At 56.9% G+C, this 26,873-nt stretch overlaps 1 protein-coding gene across 8 annotated transcripts; it reads left to right on the top strand.

Annotated features, from left to right (window-relative positions):
- Positions 1-193: 193 nt before the first annotated feature.
- KANSL3 (KAT8 regulatory NSL complex subunit 3) lies at positions 194-26,510 on the top strand. Of its 8 annotated transcripts, XM_040538176.1 has the most exons (22): positions 198-487; positions 2,387-2,557; positions 3,211-3,301; positions 3,615-3,800; positions 3,981-4,112; positions 5,386-5,502; positions 6,059-6,160; positions 6,275-6,346; positions 6,658-6,732; positions 7,605-7,762; positions 8,684-8,747; positions 9,239-9,439; positions 9,699-9,855; positions 11,045-11,122; positions 14,141-14,332; positions 16,052-16,136; positions 16,995-17,149; positions 17,650-17,762; positions 18,346-18,565; positions 18,786-18,919; positions 23,330-23,489; positions 25,757-26,510. In XM_040538176.1, the coding sequence occupies exons 1-22, from the start codon at positions 231-233 to the stop codon at positions 26,338-26,340; spliced, it is 3,504 nt and encodes a 1,167-aa protein (XP_040394110.1). In that variant the 5' UTR covers positions 198-230; the 3' UTR covers positions 26,341-26,510. The 8 variants fall into 8 exon arrangements, with proteins under 8 accessions (XP_040394117.1, XP_040394114.1, XP_040394115.1 ...); XM_040538180.1 differs by lacking the exon at positions 23,330-23,489 and having other exon boundaries at positions 197-487; XM_040538177.1 differs by lacking the exon at positions 11,045-11,122.
- Positions 26,511-26,873: the final 363 nt, after the last annotated feature.

Here is a 26,873-nt window from a genome sequence, read left to right as displayed (position 1 = left end):
CGTCCCCACGTCCCCACCCCCTCCTGTCCCCACCCCACGCCCTCCCGCCCCTTCCCATTCCGGACTCCACTCTCCAGCCCTTCTCCCCTCCCCTCCCGCCCCGCTCCGCGCGATCCAGTCTCCACACCTTACCTCCCCCCTCCCATAGCGCATGCGCCGCCGCAGGGAGGTGCCCCCCCGGAGGAGACGGCGCATGCGCAGTTGGGGGGGGGGGGGGGGGCGGCGCGGCCATGGCGCAGCGGGACCGGGACCGGGACCGCGATCGGGACCGGGATCGGGACCGGGACCGGGAGCGGGAGCTGCAATGGTCGGCGCGGAGGATGGGGACGTCGCTGCTGCTGCAGCTGTCGGCCCACGAGCGGGAGCTGGACCTGGTGTGCCTGGACCACAGCTACGCCAAGCCCTGGAGCGCCCACCCCGACGCCAGCGCCGCCCGGCCGGCCCGCATGCTCTTCCTGCCCCCCCGGCGGAGCCCCGGCAGCGCCCTGTGAGCCGGGGGCGGCGGGCGGGGGGGGCGAAGGGGGGGCCGGGACGGGCCCGGGGACGGAGGGGGTGGGGGAAAAGTGGGGGTCCGGGGGGTTTTGGGGGGGGCTGAGGGGCTTGGGAGGGGGTGGAGGGGGCTGGGGGGGTGTGAGGAAGGGCTTGGGGGGGGTGGGAGGGGAAAATGGGGGGTTTGGGCGGTGGGGGGGGGCTGTGAGGAGCGGGCTGGGGGGGCTTCTGAGGGAGCTGTGAGGGGAAAGTGGGGGGGCTGGGGGAGGGGGGGGGCTGAGGGGTCCGTGAGGGGGTGTAGGGGGCTGGGGGGCTGCCAGGAGGGGCCTAGGGTGGGGTCTGGGGGAAGGTGTGGGGCCTGTGAAGTGTGGGGGGCTGAGGGGCCTGTGAGGAGGGTCCTGGCGTGGCTTCTGAGGGTAAAGGGGGGGGGGGGTCTGTGGGATTTGGGGGGCCAAGGGACTTGTGAGGGGCTGTAGGGGCTTGTGAGGCTGTGAGGATGGGCTGGGGTGGTTTCGGAGGGGCAAGTGGCGGTCTGGGGGAGTTGGGGGGCTGGAAGGTCCTTGGGAAGTGTTGTGGCGTGGCTTCTGAGGGGTCCGTCAGGGGAAAATGTGGGGTTTGTGGGATGTGGGGGGCTGAGGGGGTCGGTGAGAGGTTGTAGGGGGCTGTGGGCCTCTGAGGAGGGACCTGGGATGTGTTGTGAGGGGAAAATGTGGGGTTTTGGGGGGTGAGGGGCTTGTGAGGAGGGTTCTGGGGTAGGGCTTAAGTGGAAGGTGTGGGGTCTGTGGGACCTGGGGGGTTGAGGGGCCTGTGGGGGGGTGTAGGGGGCTGTGGGTCTATGAGGAGGGGCCTGGGGTGGCTCCTGAGCAGAAACTGTGGGGTCTGTTTGGACCTGGGGGATTGAGGGGCCTGTGAGGGATTGTAGGGGGCTGAGGGGCTTGTGAGGATGGTCTTGGGGGTGGCTTCTGAGGGGCAGGTGTGGACTAGAGCTAGGACAGGACTAGGGGATTTGGGGGGCTGAGGGGCTTGTGAGGGGTTGGAGGAGCTTGTTGGCCTGTGAGGAAGGTCCTGGGGTAGGTCATGAGGGGAAAGTGTGGGGTCTGTAGGACTTGGGGGGCTGCGGGGCATGTGAGGGGGTGTAGGGCCCTGGGGGTATGTAAGGAGGGACCTGGGGTGGTTTCTGAGGGGACAGCGTGAGTCTTGTGGAGTAAGGGGGTGTCCTGTGGGACCTGGGGGGCTGTGAGGGGAGAGTATGGGGCTGGGAGGCTGTATAGGACCTGGGACTATGGGGAGGAGCTGGGAAGGGTCCGGTTGTTGGCTGGGAAGCTTTTCGGGTGTCTGTGGGGCTGGGGGGACGGTGGAATGTGAGGCAGAGCCTGGGGGACGTGGGTCGGGGAGACTCTGGAGCAAGTCCTGGGCTCTGTGGTGGGGAGCGTGGGGCTGAGGGAAGGTCTGGGGGCTGCAGCAGGGCCTGGGGGGGGGTCAGGGCAGGGCATGGGGTGACCGGGTTTGGGGGCACAGCAGTGTGCTCGGGGCCGTGGCGCGGGGGCTTGGTGTCAGGGTCTGGGGTCCCAGCGGGGTTCGGGAGCTGCCTGGGCTCTGTCAGGAGCGGCGCAGTAGCTGATGATGAAGCTCGGGGGCTTGTGGTTGGCTGCAAACACCCGCCAGGAGCTCTGGCTGCGTCATTAAGTGTTAAAGTCAGGATGTTCCAGTGCTTCGTGTTCACACAACTTAGACAACTCCAGCTGCTGCGCTCCCTCTCGCAGCCAGAGCTGAGCTTTGAGAGACGTGGCCGGACTTAGGACCCCAGCTGGCTACAAATCCTTTCTCATTTTACCAGCATAGCAGACCCCGAGGCGAGTGATCCCGCTCTCTAACGTGTGATTTTTTTTCCTCACAGCGAAGCAGATATCCCCATCGACGTCGAGACGGTGACGCCCACGCCCGTGCCGCTCTACGACAACCAGAAGGCGCGCAGCGTGATGAACGAGTGCGAGCGCCACGTCATGTTTGCCCGCACGGACGCGGACGCCCCTCCGCCGCCGGATGACTGGGAGGAACACGTCAACAGGTAGCTGGGGCCAGCTGGGAAAACAAATTGGGGCTCGAAACGACCCCACGCTGCCCAGTGTGGGTTTTTCAGTGTGACGTAATACGCAGCGACGTTCCTGAACCGAGTAATGTTCAAAGAAAATGAATTCTGGTGTCCAAATTCTTTGTCTGCCTGCAGTGAGAACTGTTAGGTTTAATGGTAGAGGCTGGCCCAGCTGCTGAAGCTCCTGCATGCTTCGTGTGGGGCTCTCTTCTCTCTTTGGAGGGGCTTGGGACAGTGACACGCAGGTCCCCGGCTCAGCCATATTCCAGTGTTGAAGACTAAAAACGCGGACGTGTGTAAATTCCCACCCCTCCGTAACTGTAGTCAGTCAATTTTCAGGAATGGTTATTCTGAGAGACAGGGAGATAACCTTTGCTAAAAGGAACAGTTATTTTGGTCTTATTTCTTGTTTCTGTTGTTCCAATGCTTCCCGGGTGTGCCCTGGTGACACTTCCAACCTGGTGCTTTTGTTGAGCGATCTTTTAACTTAAATCCTCGCTAGCGAAACTCGCTTTCTCCATAGCTGTAAGCAGGTTCTGGAGGTGCAGCTGATGCCCAGCTGTGCCTGCTCGCCCGACCCAGGTGCCTGCGTCCAAGCGATCGACGTTACCTCTGTTTTTTCTCCCCAGGACGGGTTGGACAATGGCTCAGAACAAGCTATTTAACAAGATTCACAAAGCGCTGCAGTCCGACAGGCTGGCCCGCTTGGCCAACGAAGGGGTAAGATCTTTTACTCCCTGTTGCTCTTTTACCTTCCAGCAGATTCGTTGCCTGTGTGTTTTTCGTCCCCCCTCGCAAAGCGATTGAGTCAAGACGGAAGTCTTGGCTCTGGGGTTCTGTGGTCTTAAGAACCAGGCAGCCCGGGACTTGTTTGAGGCGTGATTTTGTCCTCACCGAGAGGGTGTTGGTCCTTGCTTGTTGCCAGAGGGCTTTGAGCTGCCCAGGCTGATGCTTTCCTGTGGTTTGGGATGCACGTGGCATGCTTGATTTTTCCCGTAACTGTGTGTTTCTCCTTTAATTTCCTGGTTCTCAGGCTTGCAACGAGCCGGTCCTGAGGAGGATAGCGGTGGACAAATGTGCCCGGAGGGTCCGCCAGGCGCTGGCCAGTGTGAACTGGGACACCAAGCTGATCCAGTGGCTTCACACAACGTTAGTGGAAACCCTCAGTTTGCCAGTGTTGGCTGCGTACTTGGACGCTCTGCAAACGCTTAAAGGAAAGGTGATGAAAGCAGTGAGAGGCCTTACCCTCTCTTACCACGTTCTCCCTTTATAAAGCTCATTGACAGGAAGCTGATGGAGTCTTTATCCTTTTTTTTCTTGGGGTGGCAGGGATGATGTTTAAAAGCCCCTTGGAAGAACAGTGTGCGTGTACTCAGTCTTTTCTGGCCTCTGGTTTCAGATCCCCACCCTGATCGATAGGATGCTGCTCTCCTCCACCGCGAAGACGGGGGCAGCAGGAGCTGAGGCTCTGTCTCTGCTGCTGAAGAGACCTTGGGACCCAGCAGTGGGTGTCTTGTCGCATAATAAACCAGTGAGTACCTCTGGGGGCTCGCGGGGAGCGAGAGGCTGTTCGCAGATCACAGAGTGGTTTGGGTTGGATGGACTTTAAAGCCCGTCTAATTCCAGCTCCCCTCCCAGCAGCCCAGGCTGCACAAAGCCCCATCCGGCCTGGCCTTGAACACCGCCAGGGGTGCGGCAGCCACAGCTTCTCTGGGCAGCCTGTGCCACGGCCTCACCACCCTCAGAGTAAAGAATTTCTTCCTTATACCTAATCTCAGCCCACCCTCTTTTAGTTTAAAGCCGTTCCCCCTTGTCCTATCACCACACTCCCGGACAGAATTCCTCTCCAGCTTTCGTAGCCCCCTTTAGGCACTGGCAGGCCGCTATCAGGTCTCCCCGGAGCCTTCTCCTCTCCAGGCTGGACACCCCCAGCTCCCTCAGCCTGTCTCCATAGCAGAGGTGCTGCAGCCCCTTGATCATCCTCGTGGCCTCCTCTGCACTCATCCTACTACTTCCACATCCTTCTTGTGCTGGGGCCCCAGAGCTGAACGCAGGGCTCCAGGTGGGGTCTCACGAGCAGAGCAGGGGCAGAATCTCCTCCCTCGCCCTGCTGCCACGCTGCTGTTGGTGCAGCCCAGGACACGGTCGGCTTTCTGGGCTGCGAGCGCACATTGCTGGCTCGTGTCAAGCTTCTCATCAACCTCCGCCCCCAGGTCCTTCTCCTCAGGGCTGCTCTCAATCCATTCTCCACCCAGCCTGTGCTTGTGCTTGGGATTGCCCCAGCCCAGATGCAGATCGGCTTTATTCTTCCCGTTCTTCTGCTTTCTTCTTCCTTCTGTCTCTTTTGTGCTCCTTGGGCTCTTTTCCTCCTGCTTTTTAGCCTTGCTCAAGGAGGGGACTCCTTTTGTTGGACCCGTTTTCCCCCATACTATCCCGAGGTACCATCTGCTGGGGAAAGCTTGCGCATTTAATGAGCTCTGCAAGATCCCTCCCACTTAGTAGTGCAGGCTGGGCTTTGGGTTTATAAATAACCGTTTTAATTCTTCTGTGGCTTATCAGGGTTGTGCTGAGAGTGTTGCTCCTTCTCAGCCCCCCCCGGGAGGATGCTCTTCCACGGGCTTACCACCAAGAAGCAGCTCGCGTAGCCGCTCAGTGTCCTCTTGTGTGAAGCTTTGCTTAAGTTGCCCCCGTGAACCCCTTGGTGCACGTGAGGGTCTGGAGCAGCAGGAGGGTGGGGAAGCGGGCGGCGAGGTTTGGGGCTGAGAGGTCGCCTTCCCTCATGTATCTCTCGTTGAATTCTGCAGAGCAAATTGCCTGGTTCCCCCCTCATCCTGATTGCTTCCTCCGGCCCCTCCAACTCCATGTTCCCCACTTCTCGACGGCACCGCTTCTGGCAGTCGCAGCTTTCCTGCTTGGGAAAGGTTTGTACGGTCGGGTTTGGAGGCAGGCACATTAGTAGCTAGTTCACGTTAGCAGCTGTGGTAGGCTGCAGCTGCTGAGCTTATTTTTGTGATCCGTTGGTGCACCAAAATACTTGCCATTGCTAAAAACAGAAGCTGGCATCTGCCACCTGCGGTGTTTGGCAGCTAAGGCACAAATTGGGCTGAAGTTGCCCAATCTGATTAGTTTGGGGTCACGTCGGGAGACTTGCCATCCAAAGTCAACTGTCTCCAGCAGTTCAGGTTGTATCGTTTCATTAAGAATTTGAGTTTTCCCGTAGGAAGAGGTTGGAGGAGGGAGCACCTTGGCTACAGAGCTGCTCGCAGTGCTCTGTGTGTTGGACATACTGGGTGTATAGGGGCAAGGTGAGCAGCAGAGGCTGTCTCTGGAGGGAATTCTCTGTTTCCTCTGTTTTTAGCAGTGAATTCCACGGGAGAGACGAAGCACAAAGTTGTGTATAAACTGGCTCCGGCCTGTGCCTGTTGCTGGTGCCTGTTGCGCCTTTGTTATTTATTCATTTTTCGTTCCAACTGACAGGTGATTCCCATCGCCACCCACCTGCTGAACAACGGCAGCGGGGTGGGAGTGTTGCAGTGTCTCGAGCACATGATCGGCGCGGTGAGGAGCAAAGTGGCGGAGGTAAGAGCAGCGAGAGTAGGGCGAGCCTTTGCCGCCCTCGCCTGCAGGTGCTGCGGGGCCCAGCGGCAGCGTCCCATCGTCTGTCCCTCCATCGCTGTCCTTTGTCTCCCGTAGATTCACAACCACTTCTCTCACAAGCCGATCATCCTGATCGGGTGGAACACGGGTGCCTTGGTGGCCTGTCACGTAAGTGCCTGTTTCGTTTGCATTCTCTCAGACAATTTGAAAACTTCAGGTCAGAGTTTGGTGCATTTGAGGCTCTGGGGGATTATTATTCTATTCCCTTCCCTCTTGCTGAGGCCTGGCTTTGAGATGCATCCTTTTTGGCCATGGGGACATAAAGGAGTTTGAGTTCCGTGGTGTTTTTCCCCCCCAATACTTTTAAGCACCGAAGCACAGTCTAAATATGTGGGAGATCTCCGTGCCCTGAGCCTAGCAAAGCGACCTTTACAGCAGAGGACTGTGAGGATGCTGACCGTTGTTGCTTTTCTACCCAGGTTTCAGTGATGGAGTACGTCACTGCAGTTGTGTGCCTTGGATTCCCTCTTCTAACAGTTGATGGCCCCAGAGGGGTAAGGACTGAAGGGGGTGGGGGCCATTTAAAGAACTGCTTGTTTATTAACCTCCCTAGACTGTTTCGTAGAACGTGGTTTGGAAGTCCAGTGATACCTGGAAAATTTTTGAGGAATGTCTCTGATTTTTTTTATTTGGAGGGGATGTGCCCAGCAGGCAGAAGTGTTGCATCCATAACAGGTTTCCTGATGCGATAGCAGGCGTGTGAAGTCCTGTTTGCTTGTCCCTCCTGTAATGTGTTTTTGCAGCTCCTTCCTTGGGTCTTACATGAGCGTCACTTGTTGACTGTGTCCTTTGGCATCAGAGATGATGACTTAAAGTCATTTACGTGGATCCCAAATCGCTCCTGTGTTAGCTGACCAGTTTGTGACCGTGTTGGGAATGATTACGGTTGTGCTGGTGAAATAACCAGTTCTGAGACTGTAGTGGAAATCCGTATCAGCCCTGTGTAAAAGACATTCTTTGGGGATGGTGCAGTGCTTGAGCAGACTTCTCTTTAGGATGACTGCATAAATCCCATTGGGGCTCACTCTAGAAAGCTTCATTGCGAGTTGTGGTGCTGCTGGCACTGCTTCAGCTTTGTCCTGGGTTTGTGTGGCAAAAGCTCGGAAGAGGAAGGATGAGTTGAAATAGGGTGTCTGAGATGTGCCACCTCGTCCAGGCAAACCACGCGATTCATAATTTCCTTTCCTCTAGGATGTGGTTAGTACACACTGGGATCGCGTGTGACGTGCTGCCTGCTCCTCCGTGGCACGTGCTTTCCTGTTGGGAAGTGCTTACCTGTTTGGGAAATGCTTCAGAAACGTGTTTGGCCCCAAAGATTGCATCCTGGAACAGCCCTTCTGAATTACAGTCCCCCTTGCTCTTGCAGGACGTCGATGACCCCCTCCTGGAGATGAAGACCCCTGTCCTCTTTGTGATCGGTCAGAATTCCCTGCAGTGCAACATCGAAGCGATGGAAGATTTCCGGGAGAAAATCCGAGCTGACAACAGCATGGTGGTGGTGGGAGGAGCAGACGACAATCTCAGGTGATGTCCTGTGAGGTGGATTCTCTGCCTTGAAGCACTGGGCAAGACCTGAGCGTGCTGCTTACAAAAAAACACGTGGTCCTGCCTAATAATGCTCTGTCAACGTGAGCAGTTGGTCAAAGCCCAGTGTGCTGGATAGAGGGATGGTTGGTTGGGTGATTTTTCTGGGATAAATCCCCATTGCTTCTCCCAGTGGGAAGTAGAAGATCCAGGCCACAGTACGGCATAACGCTAGAGCAAGTAATCTGCTTTTTCTTGCCACCCTGGCTCTGGAACATGCAGCTGATGGAGGTTGTGTCTGGTATTGGGGTAAGGGAGGCTCCAAGAGCCTTCCAGGAGGCGCTGAAGGTTTCAGTGAACTTTGGAGCTTGTTCTCCAGTCACACTCGTGTGTCTCTGGGATAACTGCACCAAAAACGGGAGCAAGTTGTGTATGAGAACAGCTTTAGCCTGATGCTAGAGCTGGATCCAACAATGCAAACAATATTTTGGAGCACTGTCCAAGTCAGAAATCCATAGCAGAAATAGTTACTAAGGGAGAGGAAAGAAAGAAAAGTCAAGCTCTGATACCGGTCTGGAGACGAAGCTCTGAAGGAAAGGAAATGTATTTGCTTTGCAAGAAGCTTTAGTCATAAACCAAGCGATGCTGGGCCCTTGTTGCTGTCCCCAAAGCTCATCTCAGCACTTCTGAGGATGAATCTCGTCTTGCCAGCAGACGGTGCTCTTGAGTTGAGCGCTAAGGGAGCCGCAGCTCATACTTACTTTGTAGGGTCCAAGTGGGTAAGGGAGCAAACCGGCCATCGTTTGAGTTTTATTCTCTGGTGAAGAATCGTGTAATGAGTGTGAAAGGGGAAAAACAGTATTTGTTGACTTCCACTTGTTTGACGGTTTGTTTTTTTTTTTTTCCTTGTTTTTTTACTAGGATAAGCAAAGCCAAAAAGAAGTCAGAAGGCCTGACCCAGAGTATGGTGGACAGGTGCATCCAGGTAAAGACAGAAATCTTCCCCGTACACTTCGTACCTATAAAAAGCCTGCTGAAATGTCTGTGGTCACAAGTAACAACCTCGCTGCCAGTATTGGTTGAACAAACATAATCTTTCTCAAGTGGTTTTTGAAGTGGTTGTCCTCTGACAGGAGGAGAGACGTGAGCTTCCTGTTTGTGTACTTTAAGCAAAGATCAGTTTTCTGAGTCTTCTCATCTCTCTGGGGAAGCAAGCAGTACTTTGGGGAGCATTAGGGAAACCGTCACGTTTCTCTTCCATGTGTCAGAAATCAGTGGAGTTAGGAGCTCTGGTGAGAAATCAAGGTCTGTCTGCAAGGGTTTAGGATTTCTGTTTGTGGAATGTTAAATCCAGGGAGCCCTACCAGTTTTTCTTTGAGAACCTTCAGTTATTTTTTTTGAAATTTTAGCCGTGAAACTGAATTATTTAGAGACCTGCGCACCACATAGCCTAACTATTAGTTTCATCCTGCCTAGGATGAAATAGCTGACTTCCTGACTGGAGTCCTCACTCGAGCGGAGAGCCACTCGGGCTCTGATCCCCGTGACCTGGACGCTGAGAAGAAGAAGAAGCCGCGTGACCCGACCAGGAGGGATCTGTCGTTTGATTTGCCAGAGAGATCCAGCAGGCCCACCTCACCAGCAGCAAAAGTGCCCGCTTCGCCTTCGGGCTCGGAGGTGGGGGCTCCCTCTGGGATATGGCGAGCGGGGGAAGGCTGAGATGGGGCAAAGAGATGTCGTGTGCCGCTGAGATGTGGTAGGGCTGGGAGAGGGAGGCAAGAGGATGTGAAAGGACTGAAGGCTTGTGAAGGGGCAAAGGAACCTTTGGATTTAGACCTGCTTCAGCAGAGGGATGCACGTTCTTGCCTGAGCTGAGGGTTAGGATTGCCTCTCCTCGGGGAAACATGGGGGTAAGGTGTTCCTTCTCTTCGAGCAGGACTTATCCAGCGTCTCCAGCAGCCCCACGTCAAGCCCCAAGACTAAAATGGCTGCGGTGTCCTCCATCCAGAAGCCCACCCAGATCAGCACCACGCAGCTGCTCAAGAGGCAGGTGCAGAGGACGGACACTATCCTGACACATAAGCAGGCACAAGGTAACCTCCTGCGGCTTTTCCACCCTCTTCCCTCCGAGCACCTGGATTTTTGGTCTTTATCCGCCCCGACTCTTTAGGTTTTGTCTTCTGAGTCCTGTCGTGAACTCCAAGCTTCCCGTGGCAGTTTGCTCTGCAGCTCAGTTCCCCGTTCCTGTCAGCTGAAGGCAGCAGCTTGTAGGGGGTTGAAATTAGGTTGGAAATGGTGTTTCTGCAGCTCATGGAGCCTCGCTGCTGTTCCAAGTGGGAAGGATTTTCACGTGTTCTGGCTGACAAAACCGCTACGTAGCCATGCTCCGATTCCCTTTTGGGTGCGAGCCCCTTGACTGGTGTCTCCAGGCTGCTTGGGAGGGAGATTAAAGGTTCTCAGGTGGTGGCTGAGGCTATTGAATTGTGACTGGAGCAGTGGGCCTTTGGTAATTAGTCATCCTGCGTGAAACAGCAGAGGAAAACCCGCTCTGAACTGCTTGAGCTATGGGGTTTTGTCCTGTTGGATGCTGATTAAAAACCTTTTTTGCGCAGCTTCAGTCCGATTGTGACAGCTGTGGCTGTAGGTGAGGGTTTCCTCATTGAGGATCCTTTCTGGCCAGAACAGCAGGAGTGGGGAGTAGTTCTCCGTGCTCCCCTCTGGCCTCGTTCCTTCGCTCAGGACAGACCTGATCAGACTTGTTGTTGTCTCCTGCAGCAGCGCGACCACGCGCTCTCTGAAGTCTTTGTGTTACTCAGGCTAGGCTCCGGGGGGAAATTCAAGCTTGGATCTCGTAGTTTCTCAGCTCCTGGACTAAAGAACTCTGTTCCTCCGTTGTCGTAGCCGAGGAGGAAGCTCCTAGGTAGTGTAAGGGAGGCAGGAGGATGGTTCGCTGAGTGGAGTGAGGCCGCCTCGTTTTGTGAGGAGCGCTGCTGCGGCGTGCCGTCCGTGCGTGTGTCGTGGCAGCAGGTGGTGAGGGACGCGCTGGCTGTGGGGCTGGAGAGGGCTCGTGCTGCTGGGACCCTGCGGGAGCTGGGGCGATGCCCGGTGTGGCGCGGGATGCGCTGCGCTGCCATCCGGAGCGGAGCTGAGCGTGTCTCCTCGTGCCCTGAGCCGTTTGCCTGCCTGCTGCCAGGTCTCTGCGCGTCGCAGTGGTGTTCCTGGAGGTCGCTGCCCCCTCCAGAGCCGGGCTGTGATACTGTAATTCTCTCTGATTCATTTCAGCTCAGTTTGCTGCTTTTCTGAAACAAAACATGCTGGTGAGGAAAGCTCTTCCTCCTGGCACCTCTTCATGTCTCTTTGGTGAGTATCTCCTCACTTCTCTCTGTCCCTCTCCATCTCCCTCCTTTTCTCTGTCTCTCGGCTTCCTTCTTTCATCATTTTCCTCTTCCCTTGCATTGGTTGGGGGATGTGGCCCAACGTGTCCCCTCGTCCCCTGCTTTTTGCTTTCTCGTTGCTGTATCTGAAGCTTAAGCAAACGGCTCGCGTGCTAGCTGAGAGCACTAACGCCTCCTGAGCTCCCCCCCTGCCCCGGTAGGTGAATGCTGCTGGAACCCGGCAGCAGTTCTGCTCCAAACTGAAGCTTTGTGGACGGTGTGGTGACTTGTTGGGAAGCTTAAAGACCGACCGCATGCTGGTGGAGCTCCTTACTGCAACGTGGCTGCCGGCGGGCGTGGAAGCGAGGAGCTCCCGAGTGGAAGGGGCAGATGTAGAGGCTGGAGCAGCGTTTCTTGGCCAGAGGGCGTTAGAGAAGAGCAAAGAGAGGAGGGAGAGGGATGGCCGGGGGGTGACGGCGGCGTGGTGGGAGAAGGATGTAAAGGATTGAGTTTGTTGACAGGTTTGGCTGTGCTGAGCGGGAGACAGGCCGAGGTGAGCAGTCTGTGATCCTGGGGGCTCTTGGTTGGGTGCTGGAGCACCCCGAGGTGGAGGTCAGCATCTGCGGTGCTCCGAGGGTTAGGTACTGAGGGGCAGGATCCGCAGCATGTCTGAAGACGTGTTTCAGTGTCTCAGAAGGCGGTGACTGGGCAGATCTGGGGCTAGGGGAGGAAGAGAGCTTGACATCCAAGGCTCTGGGAGGCTGCGCTGTCGTGTGGGGTGGCCGTGCTCAGCTCAGGTGACCCCAGGAGCTGAGAGTGCTGCTGGGGGTGACAAATGCCTGCAGCCCCCCGAGTGCCGGTGCTTTTAATTGCCAAGGATGCAGTGACGTCCGTGCTGTTTCAGCATGCTGAGCACACACAGGACGCAGTCCAAACATGCGTGCACAGCCATGGGGACAAAGCCCTGAGGCACAAAGACCAAGGTGGTGGCCTTAAAGGTTTCTTTCTCCCTCAAGCCTTGTTTTCAAGAGAGCTGGTGGTCTCCCCGTCTGTAGAGATGAGCCTGGGAGCTCACGTGGAGCTCTGCCCTTACCCAGTACCTGCGGGGAAGAGAAACCACGGTGGCCGAGTCGGGTGCCCGGATGCTTTATCGGGGATGCTCTGGCACCAGCCTGCCCTGCCTTTTGCTAAGACTGAAAGTCGTTAACATCTCAGGGCTCGTTACTGCGCTGGCTCAGCTGCCTGAGCCGTGAGGTAGGAAGCTGGGGCGCGCGTGCTGTGTACGTGGGGGTGACCGCCACCCCCCTGGAGCCGTAAAGACACGGTGAGCCCCTTGCAGCAGAGTCCTCGTACAGCACGGGCTGCCTCTGCAGCAAGCAGCAGGCTCTGCTCTCGCTCGTGGTGACCGGGAGGGACTTCGGGTCGCTGCTCAGTGACGCTTTGAGGGGCACCTAACGCCACTGCCTGTGCGTGTGCCGTTTCATTGTCCTGCTTGGCTGGTGGCACTCACTGTGGCACTCCGGGGGGCTTCGGTGCCCGCAGTCCGTGCATGCCGGGCGAGGTCCCTCCGGGCAGCGGTTCTGTCCGAGCGTGTTCGCAGTCGAGCGGGAGGCATGGGAGCGTGCACAAGTGTGACCAATTCACATGCTCCAGCTGCGGGTCTGCAGCGATAGCAGCGCAGCGGGCTCGGAGGTTGTTGAGGGGAGCAGAGCAGCCCCGAAACGCTGCTGCGAGTCGCCTGACACCGAGGGATTTGGGTGCAGCCTTGTCCCAGCCCGCAGCTCAGAGACACGCAGGTAGTGGGGTGTGCAGGGAGAGGAGTAAAGACACATACACGTGCACATCTCTGCACTGATTACATATATAGAAATAAAAAGATGCGTGTAGCTTGGCTTCCAGGCTGGTGACTTAGAAAGCCAGGACGTTTACCAGCAGGGAGTTAGCTGCCTCACGGCATTCTTCGAAAGCTCCAGGTGGAGAGGGGTCTCCAGAGCTTGTCCCATTGCCGCAGATCATGGCAGGGCTGCGGCTGTGAGCGCTGCCAGGCTGTCAGCGCCGCAGCAGGAGGCAGATCCACGCTCTTGTTTGCTCCACCAGCGTTTCAGCTCGGGGCCGGGTGACCGTACGCCGGCGGAGGAGTGCGCAGAGGACGGACAGATGGGATAACCCCTCTTGTCCCCATGCTGTTGATCCTGTCTCGTGACCCCCCCTTGTCCCCGTGCCACCCAAAAGCGCTTGTAGCGGGCTCTCTGTGCTTTTTGCACAATCCTTTCCCCAGCAAGCTTGTGCCGTAGGCGGAACGAAACGGATGTGATGGGTCGAAAGGACGCGACAGCAGAACGAGCCCTTGGTGTGGAAGAGAAGTCTCAGCTTGCTGCTTTTCTCCCTAGTGCCACGCAGCGTAGGGTGCGGGGGGCTTGGCTTTGCTGCAGCACCTCTTGTGCTCATGGCTGCTTCGCTTAGCGCCTCCCGGCCACCTGGGCGCTCCTGTCCAGCCCTCTGAGGGCCGGTTCTGAGCGCTGGAAGGGACGTGCTGAATGACAGGCACACAAACACCTCCTCTCTAATCCCAGCACTGACAAAACGCCTGCACCGGCTCTGCAAGTCTGCACCTTCGTCCCCCTCGTCTGGAAGTTAGGGCTGCTGGAAGGGTCGGATGCCGGGAGCGATTGTACCGTGCTTTGAAAGGAAAAGTGTTCACGCGAAGATGTGTTATTACTGTAGGCATCCGTTTTTTCTTCGCTGCAGAGGGCAGGACGGGCTTTGTATGCCTGTGAGCAGCTTAAGCTAAGCGCTGGCCCTGAGGCAGCAGCGTAGGGCACGCAGGAGTCAGCGTAGTGAAAAGGAGAAGCGAGGGGTCCCGGTGCATGGGAGATGGGCAAGGCTGGCATGAAGGGAGCTGTGGAAGTATGCATGGGCATGTGTCCCTCCTCCGCGCCTTGGAGCAGCACTGACCTCGAGGAATCGGCCGTCGGTTTCAAAAAGCTACTTCTGTGTCCCCTAGTTCCAGTCTCCTCAGAGCACTCGGAAGGGGCTGAGAGAGACGATGTGCGCGTGCAGCTGAAGAGGCATCAGACCCCCAGCCCGACCCAGTGCAGCAAAACTTCCAAACGAGCCAAAATCAAGGTGACCATTGTCTCTCACGGAGATGCTGCGGGCGTGGGGAACGGAGCACCCCTCACCACCCAGGCAGAAAGTGAGTTGCGATTGCAAAGCCGCTTCGTAAGCAGAGAGCGGGTCGTGGCGGCGCCCGGCTCCTCCGGGGCACGGCGTGGGGTGGGGAGGGGAGCTGTGGTTTTTGGCTTTTTGAGGAGGCAGCTGCAGGAAGGAGACGGAGGCTCGAGGTGCGATGTGGTGCTCTAGGGGGTAGCAGGGGATGCGTGGGGGCTGGCAGCGCGTAGCCGGGACGTTTTCCGTAGCAGTTCGGGTCGCGCGCTTCAGCGAGGCGCCTGACGGCAGCCTTGTGAGCTGCGAGGCGAATTTTGTACCTTCCTGGGAGGCATCGAGGTGCCGCTCCTGGCGAAGCCTCGCTCCACGTAGGTCGTGCGGGTCTTCGGTTCTGCTGCCTGCTCGCGTGTCCCCCGCAGCGGAAGCAAGGCTCTCCCCGGGAACGCGCTCCTGCTTTACGGATGACGGCGATGTTCCTCCCTCTGGAAGACCTCTCCGCGTGTTCGGACTTCACGATTCAGCCAAGTGCCCCTTGGGGCTGTGCAGTGGCTTGAAGTCCAGGACAATTCGCCCTTCATACGCGTGTTAACAAATTCCAGCTCCTCTCCTGCCTGCGGGGCTGAGAAAACCCGCTGCCGCGGGCGCTGCAGAGGTCCTTCTGTCCAAGAAGAGGTGATGTGCTCCATCGTCTTCCCCTCGAGCCTTCGTGAGGAGGGCAGAAGCTTTGGCTGCTCTCGCTCCTGTACTCGGAGGATTTTGCTTTCTTGCTCTCTGTGCTCGTGCAAAGGACTTCTGGAGCTCAGAGCCCCACACATGTAATGCTGGTGCTCATTTTTAGCGCTAGCTCGGTGCAGTGCAGGGCTGGAAGGTCAACGTCTCCGTTCAAAGTGTTAGGAGATCGGAGGGTTTTCCAAGCTGAGAAATAACCGTGCTCCTTTAGAAGGATTTCTTGGTTAATTAGCGGTTGTTTTGAAATGTGAAAATTAACTAATAAATACACATCCTTTCGTAGGGTTAAAGTTCATCTTCGGGCAGCTTTGAAGATCTCTGGTTTCCGGAATCTTTTTTTTTTTTTTAATTTTCCAAACTTTACTTCTTTCCACAGAAAGGAAATGAGTTGCAGAAGTAAACACGAACCAAACGAGAATTCCCTCTTACCGTGCGTGAGCAGGAGGAATGCACGAGACAAATGCAGTTGTATCCCAAAGGCCACGATAAATATTGTGACACAATAAACAAATATTGCGACTCGCCGCATCCCTGTGTATTTTGTAAAGTGTCTGTAAGGAATGCTTACAAAATTTACAAAATCCATCTCCAGCAGCCAGCCAGACCCTAACTGAGCGCTGGAGGCGGTAGCTCTGTGCCGTGAGGAGTAGGAGGAGGGGATTAGTGGAGGTGACGCTTAGGAGAGAGAATTGCGTTTGGTGGTGAGGGCCTGAGTGGCCACTGCTGTCGGACTTTGAGCCGGTTCCTTGAGTCCTGCCTGTCGTCACGCTCTGACGACGGCAGCTTTCTGGTTTTTATTCACAACTCTGCTCTCTCCGCTACTCCTGACCTGCTGTAGTGCGGTGCCTCGAGCGTGTGTTCACGGCTGCAGCGGAGGTTTCCTTGAGAAGAGGTCTTGTGAGCAGGATGAGCCCGTGGCCTGCAGCGCTGGGCTGTGCCTGGGGGTAGTGCGTGAGACAGGGAATCCCTCAAGCCTCATGGAGGAGGGAGAGTTAGGTTTCTTCTTTTTCTTTTGCAGTTGTCTCTGGAAAGCCGGTCCCCATGGCTGTCGGCCAGTCCGTGTCAGGTGTGAAGGAGCCCTTCGGACTGCTCACCGCCTCCAAGTGAGTGCAGCTTTGGTTTTGTAAGCCCTGCGCCTCCTTGAGAGGCTGCAGGTGTGAATGAAGCACCACAGCGTGGCGCGTTCTGTGCGTGGAGCTTCCTGGTACCTTGCTTATGACTGGATTTCTCCGAAGAATGGGAGACACTTAGGCTCTCGAAAACTATTTGTCAACTGGTGGTCGAGTCTGAGAACGGTGGAAATGGGCAGATGGGGAAGGTGGTGTGGCTGCTGGGCCGTTTCTGTATGGTTTTCCAAATCCAAGTTTGCTGCAGGACTGCTTATCTTCGTCTTTTGAACGACTGTGCCGTTGTCTTTGCCAAAAATTCAGTGTTGTCTTCGTTCTTTGGTAGTTGAGCATTTTTTTCCAAAGATAGCGAAAGAATTCTCGATATTGGCTCTGAAGTTAACGGGCCACTGGGATTTCTTCTGAGGAACGAATGTGGTGTTGACAATCTCTCACATCACTGTTTTCCATTGTAATTTAAACCATGCCCTGGAGAACTGGACCCCGACTGATCGGGATGGGGAGAGGAAGAAGAGCTGTTCTCAGATAGGAAGTAGGTTTTTAATGGGAAATTTTTCACTCCAAGGTGGATTGCATTTGTGTAGGCTGGCACAGCCTTTGCAGCACCTTCCTTCTGATCTGGAAATGCACAGATTTTGCCCCAGGTGCTCCTCGCTGCGGTGGACACAGGGAAATGTCTCTTGCTTTGTTTTATTTTAGCTCATCGCCTCCCCACCTTACGCTTCCAGAAGCCCCGCTTGGTTGCGCTAGGTTGGTGACAGCGTGCTGTCGAAGCCATGTTGCGTTGCCCATTTTATCACTAAGACGTGCCTTTCTCTTCTGCTTGCTTTGTAGGCTGAGCTCAGCAACAGAAACCTCCTCCATGAGCCCTGCTCCGTCTGCCGTGATCCCCAGCAGCACAGCGCCCAGCGCTTTCCATGCCCTGCAGAGCAGGCTGGTAGCCAGCAGCTCCCACTGCATGCAGGCCCAGCCAGCCAGTGCCCTCCAAGGTACCTGTCTCTTGTGAATGTAAAAGGTAAACCAGGTTCCACATCATTCGGGGGATCCTCTTTCTTGCGTTCACTGGTTGCGTTGGGTTCGGCCCTGCAGTGGCTGAGGTGGCGCTTGCAGTGCTTTGCTCTTCAGAGCCCGTGGAGAGCCAGAGGGTTGCTAGAAATGAGGCTGAAGGTTCAATAACCCGTTAACTGCATCATTTTCATGTAATGATGCCTCGAGATACCAAAAACGACCTCCTTTTGGCAGTACGACTGCTCCTGCCCAGTTGTACCGTGCCTTCCCTCTCTCACAGATGGCGTTGTTGGTCACTGCAGCAGTGAAACGTGTTGGGCTGTGTTTATAGGATAACTAGGAGCATCCCTGCGGGCTGCTTGGGATGCTGCTCTTCAAAGGACAGTTCTGCAGGCACTGCTGCATGACAGACCTAGAATTTCATGGTGGTTAATTCTCCAGGACTAATTTGAAAGAACTATTGTTCTTTCCTCTTTTCTAGGAGCAGCGTCTGCCAGCAGCCTGCTGCAAGGGCTGAGCTTCAGCCTGCAGGACATCGGGACCAAGTCATCAGCCCTTCCTGCCAGCGTGGCTGCTGCTGGGTCACCCGTGCAGGTACACAGCCTGCAAACATTGGAGGTCCCTCTCTGGAGGGAAGCAGTACGGGGGTGACGTGGCAGGAGCTGGAGCCCAGATAATGCGTGGTGTAGGACCGGGAGAGACGAGTGGTGCTGGGTGTGAACTGCAGCTGGAATAATGTGCCCAAAGTTTGACAGGTGATGAGGGTACGGGTTCCCGTAAAAGGCCTTGGTTCTAGGGAACAGGGCTGTGGGAAATTGTACTCAAATGGCTTGGCACCCACCTAGAAAATGCTGATAAATAAGGGTCTGGAGAATGGAGAGGGGAGGATCAGCAATCTGTCCTCCTCTTGTCCTTCTGTGACCCTGTCAGGCAGTGCTCCCCATCCTTCCAGTTTGAGAGGCCTCAGTAGAAGTGGAGCCAGCCTTTCTCCCAGTTGTGCTTTCAGGTTGAAATGAGTACGTGCAGACGGGAAGGGATGGCTTGACCTGCTTGTGGCTACCGGGATGAAGTGTGGAAACTCTCCATCTGACCTCTAGCTCCTGCGGGAGGGAGAGGCTGTGTCATCCCACCGTCCCCAGTCCTCCCAGGTGCTCAGTGCTTCTGCTTCCCCTTCCAGAACTCAGCTGTGAAGACACCCGCACCGATCCAGAACCTGAGTGCCATCACCACAGGCACGGGCACGATCGTCCGCACCATCCCAGTCGCCACCTCCTTGTCTGTGGGAGCCTCGGCGAGCGGGAAACCCACGGCCATTCACCAGCTGCTGACCAACGGGGGACTGGCCAAGCTGGCCAGCAGCCTCCCTGGCTTGGCTCAGATCTCCAACCAGGCGGCAGGTGAGGCAAGCAAGCGCTGCAGGCTTCCGGAGCACCCCAGGCCTGGTGTTTCCAGAGTTTATTCTGCCTTTGTGGTGCTCTGAGCTGTAGCTGTGCAAAGCTGCGTGTGGTAGCAACTCGTGAGCTTCCTCTGCTGGGAAGAGACCCCTGATGCAGCCCCGTGGGTGAAGGTGGCCCCTGCAGTTCTGTGTTTCAGGGACGTCTCGCTTGTGTTTTCCAGGCTTGAAGGCCCCAACGACCATTACTGTGACGCTGCGTGGGCAGCCCAGCCGAGTGACCACGCTCAGCCAGGCTGCGATGGGGGCTGTGCAGCCCCAGCTCGACGAGCAGCCGATGCAGACGCAGGCCCCTCAGGTAATCCTCGGCGTCTCCTCCCTAGAGAGAGTGTTTGCTGTGATCAGAGAAAGCTCACGGGCAGGAACGGCTGTTCTGGGGAGAGTGTTCTTGGTCATGGCATCTCCCCTGGGTTTGAGCCTTGTTCTTTTGCTGAGGCTGTGCAGAGAGGGGCCTTGCAAGGTGGTGGTTGGAGGACCCGGGTTATCTTCGCATCTGTTAGCAGCAAGGTCGTCTCCTCCAGAGATTGTACTCGGTGTCCTGCTGGTACCGCACCGAGGAAACCTCCGTCTAGTTCCTAACGCTGACATCGGAATGGAAACTCTTGTCGTGGCTCTGGGCTCTCTTGGCAGTAACAGGGCTTGGTGGGAGGAGGAGGGCTGCTGCTGCAGCGTCTGTCCTCTGTCTGTTCAGGCAGGAGAGTGGGCTGGCTGTGCTGTCTGGTGGTGTCTTCCTCTCAGAAATGCTGCTCCTGACTCTCAGGTGCCCTGATGTGACAGCGGGTGTCAGGGTGCTGGAGTCTTTCCCGCTGCAGGACCTCAGCTTCTGCCCCGTCTCGCTGCTGTGCTGTTAAAACCAATATATGAAGTGCTCAGTGCGTGCTCCGAAGTTGTCTGTTCACAGCAGATCTCCTTGTGGCGATGGATCGCTGACAGAAGGAAATGCTTTTGCCGTGCCCATGCTAGAGGTGTGCCAGGTACTGTCTCGGAAGGGTCCTGGCTGCCTCCCAGCTTCCCAGGACGAGGCTTGGTGCAGATGAGTTGAGGGCACAAGAAATTGGAGAGGGTTTTTTTTTGTCGTGGTGGTGAAGGCAGTGGTCTTGGGTACTGTAACGCAGACCTCTCCACCCCGACACCTGGAGGTAGCAGACGCGGTACGTTTGCTGCAGGTGTGTCCCTGGGCTCTGTCCTAAACCACTGCCAGTTTGGAGATGGATCCGTAAATGTGAGGGTAGAAAGAGCGGTTCCGATGCCCTGCTGGGACATTCGGTGAGTGGTGGCCGTAACGTGCCGTCAGCAAGGTTTAGCCCAAGCTCAGGTGGCTTCCCCATGATCCCAGCTCCAGCGCTGTGCAGCACTCAGGCCTCTCCTGTAGGCATTATCCTGGCGGGACACAGGATTGACAGGCAGCCCTGTAATCTGCCTTATGGGACTGAAGGAGGCTTTGCAGGGAGGGCTGGTTGTCTGAGGATGAGCAGTGTGGGAGGCAGCACCTGGCTGGCTCTGCCATAAAACCATCCCAAGCTGGCAGGGACGCCCAAGGACCGTGCAGTCCAACTCCTGGCTCCATACAGGAACCCCTAAAAGTCAAACCCTGTGTCTGAGAGCGTTGTCCACGGGCTTCTGGAGCTGTGGCAGGCTTGGGGCCATGACCACTGCCCTGGGGAACCTGGGATGGTCAGAAACAATTTCTGTATGAACAGCCTGAAGGGAACCACAAACTGAACTGTTGAGGGTCTGACGGTACAACAAAGCAGCAAGCTTTGGAGGTAAACGAAAGCTTTGAAGCTTGCCAGGAGCTCTTGAATTAACTGGGGGTTAGCTTGGGGTCATCAGAGGAGCCCACAGAGCAGGGACAAAGAGGCACCAGCAACATCCCCCAGCCTAAAAACTTCGGGGTTCAACTGACTGCCCAGCAGGAGCCAAGTAGTGATTCGAGACAGGCATTTGCAGGCAAACAGGGATTTAAAGACCAAGAGAACAAATTCCCAGAGTGATAAACGCTTGGGCAGTGGGGTGGGCACAGAGCGAGGGCTGCGGGGATCGAGCTCCAGTTCCTACAAGCTGGTGCTGAAGGCACTGGAGGATGCCAAGGTCTCTCCAGCGTGGCCGCGGCTCTGTTCTGTTGCACGTGGGGCTCTCGATATCGCTAACGCAGCCCGGGGCAGGTGAGCTGGTGTAGGAGACGCAGAGCAATCTTTGCCTTGTAGGTGAAGCCCTGCAGTTCTGGTCCCTGTTAGTGAGGCAGCTCGTGTCGTGGAGGCAGGGAGCGTGCTTCTGCTCCTTGCTGCTGTCTGCCGAGGTCGTTCAGGGTTGCTCAAAGCCCTGAGATGTGTAGGGAGGCATCGTCTACAGGTGAAGCCTCTGGATGGAGCTGGGTAAGTATTAACAGCAGCCACGAGTCCTTAGTTTGTCCCGTGCTGCTTCAGAGCTGGCCTCGCATCCGCCGTTGCCGGTAGTTTCCACCCAGGCTCCTGGTTTGCCGCTGGTTAAAGCCAAGATCCGGGAGCATCCGCGTCCTTCCTCCCTTGACTTCTCTGTGTTTCTTCCAGTCGCCTCGTAGCGCACCAGAGCCTGCGAGCGCTGGCAGAGCCGGGCTGCTGCCGGCTAAGGTAGAGCTCGGAAACGCAGAGCTAGTGGCACTCAGTGCAGCTCCTGCCTAAGCAGAGGGTGACTCACGTCGTGCTGCCTCGCAGCTCCCAATCTCAGTTTTTGGGCTCTTCAGAGGCCGTCGGAAGAAACCACGAGACCTGGCGTGCTTCCCTCTGTGCCCTTTGTTACCTGTTTGAGACACTCAAAATCCATCAGCAGCTACCAGGTGTAATGAGACCTGGCACGGACTGCTCGAGGGTTAGTGGGTTCCTTTGTGGGTTGGGGTTTTAAGGCAGCGACACCTGAGACTGCCTCGCTGATCCTAGAAAACTGCATAGCTGGTCGCAGGCTGCGGCTTGGACCTACAATGCTGAGCTTGTGTGTTCAGGGTAGCGCTTAATTGTGAGGTCGGTTGTGAGAGCTGCTTCAAAAGCAAACTGAAAGCAGGCTTTTACAGGAAATGGAATGAGCTGTGTGTTTTTGTAACTAATTATAGCCCTTGACATCAGCTTGTGTGTACCTTTAGCACATAGGATTACGTAATCCACCGGGGCTTCCTGTAAAAGAGCAAATTTACAAAAGGCTGGGGGGGGATTATGCCAGAGCTTAAACTCTTGTGTTTTCAGCGGTAGCCAAAGCCTTTGTTGGTTGGGTTTCCTTTGAAATTCCAGCTGACGGCTCCACTGTGCCTGCGCAGGAAGCGTGAAGCCCACGCATCGGCTGTGATTTAAAACTCTGGGGGCTGGGGCGATGCCTGTAGCAGCTGAGATGCAGTTTGAGTGGGTAACTCTTCCTTCCCCCACGGGCGTTACAGGGGAGGCGGGAGGCTGAGGAATCTTCCCGGGGAGTTTGGCGCAAATGTTTTCTGCGAGTAGCAGAGTAAGAAAAGCAGAAGAGTGTTTGGGTGGCTTTAAAGTGAAAATACAAGCAAGCTTCAGCTCCTGTTCTCAAGGAACTGTTCCAACGTGGTTTGAGCGGTGCTTTCTGCGTGAGTTCCTCTCTGCAGCGTGGTTGTATCCCGATAGCAGCTCCGTAAATGTAGCGATGCCGATGCTGGATCGTGCTCTTGTCCTGCCACGAGGCGGAAAACCATTTACATTGCAACGGCCAGAGCTACGAGCTGAGGTGTGACGGTTTGAGCTGTGGGCAGGGATCTCACCTAGATGGCACGAGGCAAGCGAGGAGCCTCCAGCCCTTGGTGCTGCCCGGAGCCAGCCGTGCTGGTGGTGGACGTACCGCCCCTTGTTGGAGTCTGACCTTTTTGCCTCCCAGGGGCAGAAATGAGTTAAAACGAATGGAGCACCGTCAAATTGCTGCGCAGGGCGTGGAAGAGCAGGCTGTGGCCTGCACGAGCGTCAGGTAGGAAGGGCTCGGACCGGAGCTAAGCCTTTGTTGGCGATGTTTGGCAGTGGTGGAGGAGAGTGAGCGAGTTGCCTGAAGCCTGTCAGCCCCTGAAGGCCACGTGCGCCTTAGGACACGAATCCAAGCTGCCCGGTTGTCCCAGTGGTGGACATCTGCAAACATCTGGTGGACACCAGAAGGACTTGTAGTCTTCCTCTGGCACCCGGGGAGCTCTTCTGGTGTGTGCCGTTTCCAGTCTTTGCTGGACTTCACCGGTGCTGGCGGTAACAGCGCCTTGTTCTCACAAGCAGGTCTGTGTGCTGTGGGAGTTGTGCGTGAGCTCCAGTTCCTGGCGGTTGCTTCGCTGGTGCTGCAGAGAGCACGAGAGCAGGCCTGACCTCCCTGGCAGCCTGCGGTGGGGACAGAGCCACCCCACTCCAGGAAAAGGGAACAAGTTTGTGGCAGTCCCAGCCCGAGCGCTGCCAACAGTGCTGGGCTCTGTAAGCGGCGCCGTCACACCTTACAGGACAGATCTCTGCAGATTGTCTCTCGGTGTGGATTTTGCCTCGAGTTTAGACGTGACTGATGGGAGCGAGGGCAAGGCTAGAAGAAGCAGGGAGGAGGCGCGCTCTGATTTCGAGGTGAGGGACAGCGCAGGCCCTGAGGAACGGCTGCAGCCCCCCCAGCGATGGTCAAACCCCGCTCCACCTGGGGTCCTGGCGCTCCTGGCAGCGCCGCGGCCGCTCCCAGCAGCTCTCCGTTCCTTTAACCCCTCCAGGCTCCAGACGGTGCAGTTGGGAACTTGGCCGCCCCAGCTTCCAGCGCCGCCTCTCCTGGCAAGCTGCTGTCTCAGATGGATCTCAGCAAAGCCCAGGCTGGCGCAGAGATGGCTCCTGCCGACCCCGCAGCCCACCTGACCGCCGCGGCAGCACCCGTAGGTGAGGCGCATGGCAGTTGTGGGGCGCGGGCAGCCGGCCTGGGGGCCAGAGCGGAGGCCGGCTTGGAGCCATGCCTGCCGGGTGACGTGTGCGGAGTCCCTCTGGGGAATAGCTGCCTGAATGCTGCTTATTTTTAAGTCCGTTGCCTTTTTTTTTTCTTATTTTTTTTTCCTCCTCCGTTGAGTTAGGTCCCCTGTGGTTTCTTTGCACGAGTACATGCAGTTCTGATTTCGCTCCGTGCAGCTGACAAAGAGCGGGGTGTAAAACTAGAGCCCGAACGCAGCGGGGGATTACCTTCAGTTTGTGTGTAGGGCCCCCACCACACGCTGGTAGCACTAAGCACTCTCCCTGCTGCCCACATTTATTTACCTTGCCTGGAGAGAGCAGACCCATCCGATTACACCCGAACAAACATTGCATACCCAGCTAGTAGCCTCACAGTACAAAAAAAAAAAAAAATCAAAAACCTCCGCAGAGCAATGATGCAGCCCGTCGCATCCTCAAAAGGCTTCCGCACAGCAGAGCCCGCCTCCAGCCACGCCAGAAATGTTTTCCTTTCCCTCGGTCCAGCCGATTTGCCAAGCCAGGGGAAGGACGGGTAGGTATTCAGCACCCAGGTCTGGTGGGTGACGTTCGGGGGAGCTGTGCCAGTTTTCCAGAGGTCAAACAAGGCTGCTCTGCACCACGCCGATGCGTGTGCTGTTTCACCGTGCCGTTGGCTCCTCGCAGGCGTCAGACCCAGCTATAACTGATCGTCGGCGCTGGCTCAGACCCCCCAGTCTCTGCTGGTCTCCCCCAGGACTCAACAGGGAGCTGCAGAAGCACTGGGCTTAATCCTTCTGTGTTCTTGTGTTTTGTTTTGCTTTACTTTGCCATTTTATGTTGTGTTCTTGGTGGGGTTTTTTTGGTCGTAACTAGTGGATGAAGTCAGATCCGTGGAGAACTTTACCTGCTTTCATTTGAGGTTCATTTTGGCTTTGTGTGCAGGGGGAGGACCGGTTTGCAGCAAAGCTGCCAGAGCAGCAGGGCGGACTGGGGTGTTAGCACAGAAGGTATTCCAGCCGGAATATCTTCCGTGGAGCTTTCAGGGAGCCTGCTTTCATGGAGCAGTGTGTGCTGCTGCCCGACAGCAGCATCATGTCTCTGTGCCCCTTCCCAGCCTGTGCAGGGGTTTTACCCTCCTGTTCCTGCTGTGCCGCTGCACGTTTGGCCTCTCTCATCCCCTCCAGGACGGTGGGGTCAGCACCCCACCCTGGTCAGACAGTCAGTCCTCAGCCTTCGCTCTGTGTCCTCCGTGCCTGAGCCTGGCACCCTGATCTGGAGAGCTCCACGCTGCTGGCGGAGCTTGTGGCGAGCTCTTGCCGCTGAAGAGCGTGAGGGACACCGCGATACATCTCTGACACCGTTGTGTCGGAGCTGTGGTGCGATTCGGGTGAGCCAGCACTGCTGCTGTGCTGCTCGTCGATGTGGGCTCCTGGGGGACAGAGCAAGTGGCCTTGGGTGACCACAGGAGCGAGCCGTGGGCTTCTCCAGGTCGGGGTCTTTCTGGTCAGCATCGTCTTTAACCAGCAGTGGGTCTCCAGGCTTTATCCAATGTCCTGAGCGCATCTAACCCCAGCGATCAGACTGCAGAAACGTCTCCTTCCCTCCCCCCTTGCACTCTGGGCTGTGGTAACCCCAGATGTGGCCGGGGAGCAGGCTTGGATGGGGTAACCACCGCGCACAACCTCAGCTATTGCCTCAGAGCACCAAGGGCTTCATTTTGTGAAGCCTGATGTCTTTTAGCTGCCCAAAGGTGGAGTGTGGTGAGTGTCCGAGCACCTGCGGCAGCGTCTGCCTTCGCTGCTGGTGGGATGGAGCTGGAGATGCCTGAGCCGAGCGAGAGCTTGCCCTGAGCCAGGCCGCTGGGAGCAGCGTGAGCTCAGCGTGTTTATGGCAGCTCGGAGGGTAGGATGGCAGGTACCTGGCCAAGAAAGAGCCACAAGGTCCCGTCCCCACGGGAAGGGACTGTGTTGGGTGAGACACTGAAGGAAGAGAGAGGCTTTTTGTGGGGTCTGAGAGGTCCGGGAAGGGAGCTGGCAGGTTTGGGGTTTCCTTGCAGTGCTCTGCCCAGGCTGTGACAGCACTGGGGTTTGTTGTGGATGACAAAACGAGGCAAGTTCTCTCTCTTCAGCCTGAAACCCTACAGCTGTGCTGCCGGGGGGGCTCAGCTCGGGGTGGGCACCTCGTCCCCCCGGCCGCTGACCGCGCTCTCCCCTTCCCTGCAGTGACCAGTGCCAGCCCCATGAAGACGCTGTACGTCATGTCGGACGCCAAGCTCTCTGCGCTCACCAAGTCCGTGATGGGTGAGGCTACCTCAGTCCCCCTCAAACTGCCAGGCATCCAGCCTTCCTCCTCCTCCTCCTCCTCGTCCGCCAGCTCTCCCACTGGCGCCGTCACCTTCGCCACCTCCCCGCTGGCCGGCACTCCCAGTCCTCCCGGCAGCCTGGTGCACTCGAAGGTGGGACCCGTCCTGCAGACCGCCTCCAAGACCGTCATCCTCACCTCGACGCTGGCCGCGGTGAAGGGCGACGGGCCCCTCGGGCACCTCGGGGAGAAGGTCAGCCTGACCAAGAGCGCCTCGGCCCTCGGCCACGCTCTGGGGACGATGGAGACCCTGGGGAGGGTTCCCTCCGTGGTGGACGACGGCAGCACCATCATCCACACCAGAGAGGCTCTGGCCAACAGACACTTGCTGCCCCAGGGCGTGCTGCCGGGAGGGGCCGGCACCACGCTGATAACGCTGGGCAGCAGCCTGGCCAGCTCCTCCATCATCGCCGCGGCGGGGCCCACGCTCAGCCAGAAGCCGTAGGGACCCCAGGGCCCCTCGGCCAGGACCGTGGGAAGACCCAACAAGGCTGCAGGACGGGAGAGGAGCAGCCCCGTGGTGACCGGGGGCTGGTTCCGGCTGTAGCAAACTAGGGGGATGTTTTCTGGTTTTGTTGCTGTTTAATAAATCTTTTTTTTTTTTTTTTTCTTTACTGACTTTGTTGTACCTGTCTCTTCCAAAAGCGGCTCTGGTGGCAGCCCAGCTGTGGGCTTGTTGGGTGTTCTGGGTGTTTGGAAGAGACCGGTTCTGTTGAGGGCCTAATTTCTCTGATTTCTCTCGCCATGGGTGCACGGACAGACAAAGCAGTGTGCAGGCAGGGAAAAATTCACGCTGTGGGTCCTGGGAGCAGGCTGGGCAGCAAGGAGGGAGGCTCCTCCTGCCACTGCCATCCATCCGTATGTCCCTCCTCCGGGTAGAAATTCCCTTCTACTTTTGGAATATTTGAATTGGTTGAAAAAGGCCTGACTTACGTGGGGGCTCAGCACCACCAAGCAGGGGAAAGCACCGGGGACCTG

The sequence above is a fragment of the Cygnus olor genome, chromosome 27 (genome assembly GCF_009769625.2).
Source record: "Cygnus olor isolate bCygOlo1 chromosome 27, bCygOlo1.pri.v2, whole genome shotgun sequence".
Taxonomy (NCBI): Eukaryota; Metazoa; Chordata; class Aves; order Anseriformes; family Anatidae; genus Cygnus; species Cygnus olor.
This window is presented reverse-complemented; position numbering and strand designations above follow the sequence as displayed.